Source organism: Myotis yumanensis, unplaced genomic scaffold (genome assembly GCF_028538775.1).
Source record: "Myotis yumanensis isolate MYYU_CA2020_CCGP unplaced genomic scaffold, mMyoYum1.0.hap1 SCAF_6, whole genome shotgun sequence".
Classification (NCBI taxonomy): Eukaryota; Metazoa; Chordata; class Mammalia; order Chiroptera; family Vespertilionidae; genus Myotis; species Myotis yumanensis.
The window spans coordinates 38,048,015-38,060,557 of NW_027223757.1; the positions used below are offsets into that span (position 1 = coordinate 38,048,015).

The 12,543-nt window shown below is 39.0% G+C and overlaps 1 protein-coding gene across 1 annotated transcript in view; it reads right to left on the reverse strand.

Annotated features, from left to right (window-relative positions):
- AFG1L (AFG1 like ATPase) overlaps window positions 1-12,543 on the reverse strand; it is a 160,538-nt gene that overhangs the window by 135,544 nt on the left and 12,451 nt on the right. The window contains exon 2 of the mRNA XM_070417977.1: window positions 4,684-4,907. Within this exon, the coding sequence (XP_070274078.1) occupies window positions 4,684-4,907 (224 nt within the window). The remainder of the gene's footprint in view (window positions 1-4,683; window positions 4,908-12,543) is intronic.

The following is a 12,543-nucleotide window of genomic DNA, read 5'->3' on the forward strand; positions in this document are numbered from 1 at the left end:
ACTATTCTTGGGGGGAAAAGGGGTGAGGGGAATGTGGGAAGAGACTGGACAAAAATTGTGCACCTATGGATGAGGACAGTGGGTGGGGAGTGAGGGTGGAGGGTGGGGTGGGAACTGGGTGGAGGGGAGTTATGGGGGGAAAAAAGAGGAACAAATGTAATAATCTGAACAATAAAGATTTAACTAAAAAATAAAAATAAAAATAAAGGGATCCAGACCATTATAGGCCTCCCACATCTCCTGAGAGAGTGTCCACAGCCCATATTCCAGGATCCTAACCACGGCCTCCAGGTGCTAGAAGCCAGAACAAGTCAAGCAATATGACCTAAGATTAGCTGAATTGAAGACAGGATGGTTCTTTTCTACCTGTTAAATGCATTGTTCTTGGGAGGTAAGGAAAGGTATCCAAATAAAAAATGGTGGGATGTATGAGGAAACTGGAAATAATAATTTCTCATTGGGAAAAACTGAAAATTATTTTGTGGAGAGCAGGAGAAAAAGGAAAGAAATTTGTGTCCCCTGCCCCGCTCCCTGCCAATTCCCAGGTCTCTTGGGCTATGATGTCTCCCCTCAAAAGATAAAAAAAACCTGGCAGTCTGTGTACCCCTGATTAATGGAAACAGATTTTCAGAGTAGCTTCACACTCCATTTAATTGTCTCCCTCCCTGACTCCAGAAATGCTTGATTTGGCTGTGTAAAAGTAATTCTAATTATAGTGATTTACATGAACTACTTACCATTTATGCCTAATTACCTCACAGCACAATAACAATTATGCATACATTAAACGTGTCAGATTAACCTGGTTGTAAGTCTTATTTGATAACAAAAGTAAAGTGTTCATACATGCTCATTCTTCATAGTTTGTTGCTAACATAACATGGTCATCTGCATGTAACTTTTTCAAATTTTTAGTATTTGAATTTTCACCTTGCTATGTAGGTAGGTGAAAGCAGCCAAACAATATGCTACCAATTTTATCTCATTAATTAACAATTTTGGCATCTTGGGAAGGTGTACTTTATTTTAATATTATAGATTAGCCTTACAGAAAGTTTCTTAGGAGTACAATGAGGAAAAACATACAGTCCACTATAATGAATGTTTAAATATCTGTATTAAAAACAAAGTCAAGCCCTGACCAGTTTGGCTCAGTGGATAGAGTGTCAACCTGCGGACTGAAGGGTCCCAGGTTCGATTCCGGTCAAGGGCATGTACCTTGGTTGTAGGCACATCCCCAGTAGGGAGTGTGCAGAAAGCAGCTGAATCGATGTTTCTCTCTCATCGATTTTTTTTTTTTTAAATATATTTTATTGATTTTTTACAGAGAGGAAGGGAGAGAGATAGAGAGTTAGAAACATCGATGAGAGAGAAACATCGATCAGCTGCCTCATGCACATCTCCCACTGGGGATGTGCCCGCAACCCAGGTACATGCCCTTGACCGGAATCGAACCTGGGACCCTTCAGTCCGCAGGCCGACGCTCCATCCACTGAGCCAAACCGGTTTCGGCCTCATCGATCTTTCTACTCTCTATCCCTCTCCTTCTCCCTTCCTCTCTGTAAAAAAAATCAATAAAATATACTTTAAAAAAAAAGTCAAATGTTCATAAAACCATAAATTTTATTTACCAAAATTAAGAACACTATAAATAAAGTTCTTCTATCGCTGGAAAACCTAATAGTCCAATTTTCCTTCTCTGATAATCAGCATATCAGTGTTTATTTTTTATAAGAAATAGGTTTGTGGCATCTTACAATCTTCAAAAACTAAAGCTTTATAGATGTCTTACTCAAATTCTGTTAGATGATTGGGTCATTTTCTTTCTTTCTTCTTCTTCTTTTTTTTTTTTTCTTTTGTTAATCCTCACCTGAGCATATTTTTCCATTGATTTTTAGAGAGAGTGGAAGGGAAGGAGAGAGACAGAGAAACATCAATGTGAGAGAGACACATCAGTTGGTTGCCTCCCGCACACACCATGACCAGGGTCAGGGATCGAGCCTGCAACCAAGGTATGTGCCCTTGACTGGAATCGAACCCAGGACCCTTCAGTCTGCAAGCTGACACTATCCACTGAGCTAAACTGGCTAGGGCGCTGATTGGGTCTTTTACAATGTTAAAGATTTGGTAGACTGAAGAAATTACAGGACAAATATTACCACAAAGAGATGTTTGATCTAACAACTAAACATTTATTCACATATGCATTAGCATTTAACAAATATAAGCTTTCGTTAAACACATTGAAAGCTAGCTGACATGTCAAATCTCCTACTTACATAAGATTACAATTATACAATTAAACCAGGGTTATTTACTAGGTAGACCCATCATAGCCAATTCAGAAATCAATGGTGGAAGTGTGGGAGAACACCTCTAAGAAAAGCCAAACAATATTTTTTTTTTTTTACTTATGGGTTTTATTTTGCCAAACAAAAATTTTAAAGGGAACAAATATTGTTGAATTGGCAACCAGATAAGTTAATGATTTAAGGATACTTCTGATTGGATGGGAAGTTCACCAACCACAGGGGGGTGAGCCCCAGAGATGATACAGAAAGGGGAAGAGGAAAAAAGACTGTATTTTAAAAAGGAAGAGGACTAGAAAGGGAACAAGATATAAATTCATGAGACTAAATTCTCAGATAACAAAAAAATCCCATTAAGTAAAACATCTTGTTTCCTAGCTATGACACATAACCAAGTTATTGTTTTATTTGCAAGACCACCTATATTGCAGTTTTCCAAACTTTTTAGTACTTTACTCACTTAAAACTTTGGATATATGGTTAAAGGAGAAAAGGTTGGCCATCAAAAGGGGTGATTCGTCATTATTTCCAATAACTACTGTGCTGGACTAATCAATCATAGTGCTACTATACTTGTGGTCTACTTCTGAGGGAAACAGCCCTGCTCACAGGAGGTCTGAATGGAAACTTATGCAGAGATCCCACCGTTACACTGACTAGTGGCCTCTGAAAAACCCGGTGTGAAAGCTCTACCCAAACACTGATGAAGTGATTGGTGATGAAGTGATCAGATTCTTACAGGGCAATTTAAACCACAGATTCAGGGAGAGAATTTAGAAGCTGGTAAAACAAACAGAAGTGAAAATGGACATGGCGGGGAAAGGAACAAAAGAGGAAATGGATTTCATGAGTAGGAGAGCAGTGGAGTAACTAGTACCTGCTACTACTGCCTGTCAACTCTTCAAAGCTTTCAGAGGCACTGGTTTGAGGCTCAAGCTCCAGGAGGCCTGGCTGTGTAATGGAGATGCCCTTCATTTCTATATGCATATGCAGTGTTTCTAAATCTCCATTTCTTTCTGTAACCTAAGTGAATCTCTATTCCTTTTAACCAAAAGATATTAACACAATGACAGCCTTTTTCATTTCACTATACTCTGAGTGCTTTTTAAAAAGTAAAATTACTTTCCATCATTTTTAATAAAGCACTACTAACACATATTATACAGGACCTTTCTCCTAAAGACCACATAATAAACAAATATTCATGTGTGGGAGCAGGGGATGGGCGATTTGGCCAATTAAAAGAAAACTAGTTCCTTTGATTAAACCACTTTCTAACTCTTATTACTATTAATATCCTTCATAATTTGAAGATGACACCACTGAGGACATTGACTTCTATAATGAGATAAGGAATGGGAGTTTTCCTGTCATCTTAGAATTTCAGCAAAAGCTCAAAGCTGAGGATAAGGGGAGATAAGGTTTCCTACACTCTTAAGAGAGGCACTATTCAGATCCATGCAGGAATTATTTAAAAGTGGGGGAGATCAGCTCTAAAACCAAAGTAGAACTGAAGAAAGTCATCAAAAGTGAAAGCTGTTAGCTGGGTAAGAAATGCTGTGGCATTTCCCCCAGATAAACCTCATGCCAAGTGCAGGGGTAACCTAAGAGAAGCATCTAAAAAAGTAAGAATTGAGTGTAAGCAGAATGCTTGCTTAGCTGAGGAAATCTATAGTCAGCTATCAAAGCAGGGTGTGGAAGAGTTCATGGAAGAACTTGACATGTCCCCAGGATCATGGGAGTACACAGGACTAAGACAGAGACTGATGTCTACTTCTTATCAGCAGAAGTCCAAGGGCAGGAGGCTGACTAAAGCTGCCCATGCAGTGGTGGGAGGTATTCTGATACAGTCATAAGAAGTCAAAGAGTGGAGCACTGGGGCGGTCCTGAGGAACCCACCACTGTGCCCCTCAACAAAGAACTAGCATGTCAATATCTATCACACCAAAGGCCCTTAACTGGTCACTTATGACTGCTATTTCACTCTAATCTTCTATCCCTCCCACTCTGACCCTAGAGAAGGCAGGCAAGCAGAGAAAGAAGGAGGGAAAGGAGAAGAACAAATCACTCCACCTTCACTGCGGATCCTCGGCTATGCCTCAGCAAGAGATAGGGAAACATTTGAAGGGCACTGAGGTTTTTATTCTGACTGGATGGCACCAACTATTATGTAAACATGAAGCAATCTGAATCCCCCCAAGGTGAAGAAAGCTATGGAACATCAAGAGGTCAGATATGGGGATCAACAGAGCTTATTTAAAGGAACTGGTGGGAAATTTTGAAGCTGTTTCAGATTGTACCCGACTGCATCTAATTCATTTTATAGAATGCTTATACTTTTAACTGTTTAATCTTTAGCATCACACAACCTCACCTTTGAAAAGATGCCTTCTGCCTCTATACTGTATCCTTTAAGGTCCTCGTGTAACTTCTGCAAACACTGTATGACTCTTCTCTGATGTGCATCCTCCTTTATCTCATGATTTTTGATCAGAAAGTCATAGTGGTCCAGAGGTCCATGGCAAAAATCCAAGGCTTTCACATAAGTTTCTGTGGCCACAGAAGGAGACATACTCTCGGGTATCTGAACTGTATAGGCTATAAACAAAAAAATATATAAAATGTTAGACTTTCTTAAATGGAGATGCTTCATAGTGCTACTATACATGTTTCTTAATAGTCACATTAAAACTTGTAACCTGTTACAGATACACATTTGAGCAGTTATTGTAAATAGCATTCTGATAAAAACAATTTTACACAGTAAATACATTTAAAACCATCTCATCTTAATAAAACGACCCTGGCTGGTTTGGCTCAGTGGATAGAGCATCAGCATGCCGACTGAAGGGTCCCTGGTTCGATTCTAGTCAAGGGCACATGCCCAGGTTGCAGGCTCGATCCCTAGTGGGGGGCGTGCAGGAGGCAGCTGATCGATAATGCTCTCTTATCATTGATTTTTCTATCTTTCTTTCCCTCTCTGTTCCTCTCTGAAATCAATAAAAATATTTTTAAATAAATAAAAGGAAAGAAATCCAAACCCATAGCTATAACTGTAGCCCCTCTTCTACAAAACCTACCTGCTGTAGAATCTCTGCTTCACCCCATCCATTGAACAAGAGCGCTGGGTTCATCAGCTCTCCCCACAGCAGACTGTCCCTCTCTTTGAGTCAGGCCTAGTTATGGTTCTTAAGCACCAAGGCAGAGATGTACAGGCTAGTCACAAAAGATTCTCTATTGCATTTTTACTCTCTATCCAAAACCACACAGCATCCAGACTTCACCACATGACTCCAGTCCTCTGTTTATGAGATTCCTTCCCTTTTCCATAACCTTTAGGTAGAACACAAAGATTTGGAACACAATAGTGTCCATTTCTAAGCAGGGTGGTGTTCTGATCTCTCCTTTAGCCTTCCTGAGAGAGAAATGATTGGCCATGGTAAGGTCCAATCATAACTGCATCCCTTATCTGGGTAGGTGCAATGAGTAGGTAACTATTTTTTAGAAGCATCAATAAACAGCAGTCAATGGACACATTTTTTAGAAAAAGATTTTGCACAAGTACATTGCCAGTGTTTCTCTTATTTGATTGAATATCATGTTTCCTTTGTTTCAATATAAAGATTACTTACTTTAGAAAAAAATTATCAGTGACAATGTTATTTCCATCTTTTTCCCAAGAGAGAAAAAAAAATCTAAATAAATCATGAATGTCCAGGATAGGGCAAGGCTATCTTCTAATAGCTGTTCTTTCTGAATAGAAATTTTGGTTAAGTACAAGGCTACCCTGTTAAATATTCCATGTCCTGGCCTCTCTTGCAGCCAGGGTGGCCAGGGGACGAGTTGGAGATAAAACTGTCTTTGTTTACAGATGACATAATCATCTATATAGAAAACACAAAAGAATCAACAAAATAAATCTTGGAGCCCTGGCCAGGTGGCTCAGTTGGTTGAAGCGTCATCTCGTACAGCAGAGGTTGTGGATTCTATCCCAGTCAGGGCACATAACTAGGTTGCAGGTTTTATCTCTGGTTGGGGCAGGTATGGGAAGCAAATGCTTGGTATTTCTCTCTCTATCTCTCCCTCTTCCTCTCTCTCTAAAATCAATTTTTTAAAATATCCTTGGGTGAGGATTAAAAAATAAACAACTCCTGCAATTAATAAGCAATTGTAGTAAGGTTGTAGGGTACAAGGTTAATATATAAAAGTGGAATTTTAAAAAAAAAACAAATTTAGAAAACATTGAAAAAGAAAAATAAAAGTGGAATTTAAAAATACAAACAAAAAGATAAAATTAAAAATACAATACCATTTACATTACCAGCCCCCCAAAATAAAATACTTGGGTATAAATCTAACAATATATGTACAAGATCTATCATGAGGAAAATCAGAGTTTTATAGTTTGGTTCATCAGAATTTTGTAGTGAACCAAATGAAAGAACTTAAAAATGGAGAAATATTCCATGTTCATAAATAGGATGACTCAATACTGTCAAGATGTCAGCTCTTTCCAATTTGATCTATACATTAAATGCAATCCCAGTCAAAATCCAAGCAAGTTATTTTGTAGATACTGGCAAAATAATTCTAAAGTTTAAATGAAGAAACAAAAGACCCAGAATAACCAACACAATATTGAAAGAGAAGAACAAAATTGGAGGACTGACACCACCCAACTTCAAGTTATGATAATCAAAAGAATAGACAAATAGATCAATGGAATAGGATACTGAGCCCAGAAACAGACCCACATAAATACAGACAACTGATCTTTGACAATGGAGCAAAGGCAATACAATAGAGCAAAAATAATCTTTTCATCAAATGGTGCTGGAACAACAAGGAAAAACAAAAAACAAAAAAAAATGAATCTAGACACAGACCTTTCACCCTTTACAAAATTTAATTCAAAATGAATCATAGACCTAAATGTAAATCATAAAACATATAACTCCTAGAAGATACCCTAGGAGAAACATAGGAGACATAAAAGAAACCTAGATGACTTTGGTATATATGATAACTTTTTAGATACAACACCAAACGCACAATCCATGAAAAAAAAATTGATAAGCTGAACTTCATTAAAATTAAAACCTTGGCCCTAGCTGGTTTGGTTCAGTAGGGCACATGACTGGGTTGCGGGCTCAATCCCCTGTAGGGGGTGTGCAGGAGGCAGCCATTCAATGATTCTCTCTCATCATTGACGTTTCTATCTCTCTCTCCTTCTCCTTTCCTTTCCTCTCTGAAATCAATAAAAATATATTTTTTAAAAAAAAATTAAAACCTTGTGTTGCAAAAGACAATGCCAGGGTCTCATTAAAGGACAACCCACAGACTGGGAGAAAATATTTGCAAAAGATCCATCTGATAAAAGGACTGTTATCCAAAATATACAAAAAAACTGTTAAAACTCACAACAAGCCTGGCTGGCATGGCTCAGAGATTGAGCATTGACCTATGAACCAGGAGGTCATGGTTCAATTCCTGGTCAGGGCACATGTCCAGGTTGCAGGCTCAATCCCCAGTGTGGGGTGTTCAGGAGGCAGCCAATCAATGATTCTATCTCATCATTGATGTTTCTATCTCTCCATCCCTCTCCCTTCCTCTCTCTTTCACTAAAAATCAATTTAAAAAAATTTAAAAACTCACAACAAGAAAACAATCTGATTTTTAAAAATGGACCAAAGACGTTAACGTACAATTTATGATGGATAGGACTATAGAGATACAGTCCTAAAAAGCACAGCTACCAATAAATAAAAGTGGGCCAATGCCCTTAATAGACACCTCACCAAAGAAGACATATGGGTGGCAAAAAAGCATATGAAAAATTCTCCAAGGCATATGTCATTAGGGAAATGAAAATTAAAATAATAAGATACCACTATACAGCTATTTGAATGGCCAAAACACTGACAAATGCTGGCCAGAATGTGGAACAACAGGAGCTCTCTTTCATTCCTGGTGGGAATGCAAAATGGTATAGCCACTTTGGAAGACAGTTTGGTGGTTTCTAACAAAACTAAACATAGTCTTTTTTTTTTTTTAAGGGAGTTGGCATCTTTTTTTTTATTATTGATTTTTTACAGAGAGGAAGGGAGAGGGATAGAGAGTTAGAAACATCAATGAGAGAGAAACATCGATCAGTTGCCTCCTGCACACCCCCTACTGGGGATCAAGTCCGCAACCCAGGCATGTGCCCTTGACTGGTATCGAACCCGGGACCCTGAAGTCTGCAGGCCAACACTCTATCCACTGAGTCAAACCGGATAGGACAATAATAAAGTCTTTAAAAGAGAGAGAAAGAGAGACTCAGTCAGGCAAGACAATCAAGGCTGAGAGATTGGCCAGCGTAGGCCTGGATAGCAGCTGTATAAATTGAAACACAAAAGACTTCTCAAAAGCTGCACTAAATTAAATCTGTTACTACATCAGTGTACACAAATTATGTGATGCTGATGCCATATTATTTTGATTTGTATTAATTTGTCTTATTGTATTCCAAATGGACAGTGGGAAAATGCCATTTTGAAGATCCACACATTAATCTACACACATAAATGGAAGATTTTAAAGGCCCCAAAAGTCTGTACTGTTCAAATTCTTCAATTTTGTTCTTTATTCACTATTTTCTCCTAAACTCAATTTTAGGAAGATCCCATTATAACCCAAAGCCAACCTGCTTTAAGATTTAGTCAATATCATGATATCCTAGAATCTGAATAATCTATTATAATAACTTCCTAGATAGTATTTTAACAATTACTTATATTTTTCCGCTGGGGTGGAAAAATGAGTTTCCCCAAGGCTTTTAATATATTTGTAATTATTTCAATTTCCCAATTTTTTTAAGTGAACATAACCACAAGATTTCACTGTCTTCATAATAAAAATGGATCAACTGGCCCTTTCTCTTATCTCCTCCCAGTTTAAAATGCTTTCGTCTTTTTTTTTTTTTTTTTTTCAGGGAGGAAGGGAAAGGGAGAGATAGAAACATCAATGATTAGAGAGAATCATTGATCCACTGCCCCCTGCATGCCCTCTACTGGGGATCGAGCCGGGGTATGTGCCCTTGACCAGAATCAAACCCGGGATTCTTCAGTCCACAAGCCGACACTCTATCCCTGAGCCAAAGCATGTAGGGCCAAAATGCTTGCATGTCTTAATGGTCAGCACTCCTTAGGTCTGCAGTTGGGCTCAATGCATTCAAGCTTCAGCACAACTGATCTCCTTTGCAGTTTTAGCCCTTTTCCAGAAAATCGACATAGTTTGCTCACCATAGTCACTGTTTCCTGTCATAGTTCCTTTCCCTGGGCATACAGATTCCTTGCCCTTGTCCTGTGTCACTTTGGGGGTTTAATGCTTCTTCTTATAGGCGACGGTGGGTTTTAGAAACATGGGTTTGCTTGTAGGGTCACTATTAGCAGGAAATAAAGCAATACCCACCAATTTAAAAAATGAAATTATTGATTGATTTTATAGAGAGAGGAAGGGAGAAAGAGAAACATCGATTTGTTGTGCCACTTACTTATGCATTCATTGGTTGCTTCTTGCATGTGCCCTGACCAGGGATTGAACTGCAACCTTGGCGTATTGGGATAATGCTCTAACCCAGTGGTCGGCAAACTGCGGCTCTCGAGCCACATGCAGCTCTTTGGCCCCTTGAGTGTGGCTCTTCCTAAGCCTTAGGAGTACCCTAATTAAGTTAATAACAATGTACCTACCTATATAGTTTAAGTTTAAAAAATTTGGCTCTCAAAAGAAATTTCAATCGTTGTACTGTTGATATTTGGCTCTGTTGACTAATGAGTTTGCCGACCACTGCCCTAGGGCCTCTGACCAACAGCCCTAGAGACATCTTCAGGGAGCTTAATAGAAAAACAGAATCTCAGGCCCCACCCCATGGATCTGAATCAAAATTTGCATTTTTAACAAAATACCTAGGTATTTCAGATGCATATTAAAATATGAGGAAAAGACTGCCTGTGAAAGTGACATTTAAGTTGACACCTGAATGCTAAAAGAAGTCAGCTCTGAAGAAGATCTGAGAGAAGAACATTCCAGGCAGAGGCAAGAGCTCTGGCAAAAACCCCAAAGTGAAAATGAAAAAAAAGCTGCACATTTCTAAGGAAGAAAAACAAGGCTTACGTGGCTGATTTAAATGAACAAGGTTGAGTCTGTCACCAAATGAAGCTGGAAAGGAGAGGCAAGACGTGATCATATAGGGTCTTGTAAGCCATGGTAAATACTGTTTTTAAAGTAGAATTAAACACAAGTGGCCCGAGCGGCGTGGCTCAGTCACTGAGCACTGATCTACGAACCAGGTGGTCACAGTTCGAGTCCCAGTGAGGGCACATGCCCAGTGTGGGGCATGCAGGAGGCAGCTGATCAATGATTCTCTCTCATCATTGATGTTTCTATCTATCTCTCTCTCTCCCCCTCTCCCTTCTTCTCTGAAATCAATAAAAATATATTTTTTTTAAAAAAAGAATAAGTGGATGGCTCTGATCAGGGATGTGACATGATTTATTTTTTTTTAAAAGATTACTCTGCAGAAAATAAGATGGTAGAAATGCAAAGTAAACACAGAAATGGGTGAATTGTGTGGTACGTGAATCATAGCTCAATAAAGCCATTACTATATACATTTTTAAAGTAGAACAGAGAAACTATTTAGGAAACTATAATAACAGTCAGGTTAAGAGAAGTCTGTAATTTGGACCAGAGTTAGCATTGCAGGTTAAGCGAACTGACCAAGATCATGAGGCTACTAGCAGCAGCAACAATTGCTAATCTTTACTAACTACTACTAGTAAGTGCCAGGTACTTTTCTAAGTATTTTACATACATTAACTCACTTGATCTTCACAACCACCCTATGAAGTAGGTACTACCAGTATCCCTACTTTAAAGCTTAAGAAACTAAGAAACAGAGGGGCTAGGTAACCAGTCCATGTCCCCATAGCCAGGCAGTAGCAGAGCCAGCATTTGTACCCACAGGTACAGCAGAAAGGTAGAATGTTACAGTGGAAGGAAGGTGGGCTCTGGAGTCACATACACCCTCTACATCCATCTCCTGACTCCACCATTTGACTCTCAATCACCGTAATGTCGTTCTCCACGGTGACTGGCACATGATCACCATCCTAGCAATGATGCCCAAGGGAAAGTCAGCTTCTGCCCAAGTTTCCTCACGTGCTCTTCAGAAGGAGAGCAGGACAGGAACTCATTCCTTCCTGCATTTGCGTGTCAAACAGGGATACCTGGACTACTACAAGCATCTTAGAATATTTCTGGGTATACAACTGCTTAGGAATGAATAATGCAAAAAGATAAATGAGGGGAAATGTTGTTACCACATGGAGGACAATCATACTCTTGATACAAGTTGTGATGGTCAATTTAATGTGTCAACTTGACTGGGCCATGGGGTGCCCAGACATTTAGTCAAATATTATTCTGAGTATGTCTGTGAGGGTGTCCCTGGATGAGATTAACATTTGAATGAACATCTCTCTAATGTGGGTGTTTCTCCAATCAGTTGAAGGCCTGAATAGAACAAATGGCTGACCCTCCTGTGAGTAAGGGGGAACTCCTCCTGACCCGCCTTTAAGCTGGGACATCAATTTTCTCCTGCCTTTGGATTCAACCGAAACATCTGTTCCTCCTGGGTCTGTAGTTCTTTGGACTAGAACTACCCCATTAGCTCCCCTGGTTCACCACAGACTCTCCTGGGTCTCTAAGTCTCCAGTTCTCTGACTGCAGATTTGGGGACTTGTCAGCCTCCATAATGTGGGAGCCAATTCCTGTAACAAATCTTTTCTAAGTATATTAGTTCTGTTTCTCTGGAGAACCATAACATGTATGTCATAAAGCTTAATTGTACTGACACTGTTTCCATAGAGCCAGAGGGATAATAACACACAGTGTGATATGTGACCTTCGTGTTCTTAGGTGATTTCACTGGAATGGATTTCTAATTCTACACATTAAGCAAAATGGTGGAACAGACTGTTTCAACAGAAAGCACTTCTCTTTAAGAAATGTTATTTTAAAGGTTTGACTCATCCTTAAGGTTTTTTAATACTGGAGGTTAAAACTTTTTTTTTTTTTTTTTTTTTGGACGTTAACATTTTTGAGAACCCATCATCAACTTCTTACTCAAAATCAGTAAAGACGTGGCTTACAGTGCAGAAACTTTACAACTTGTCAGTAAGTAGGATTCAAC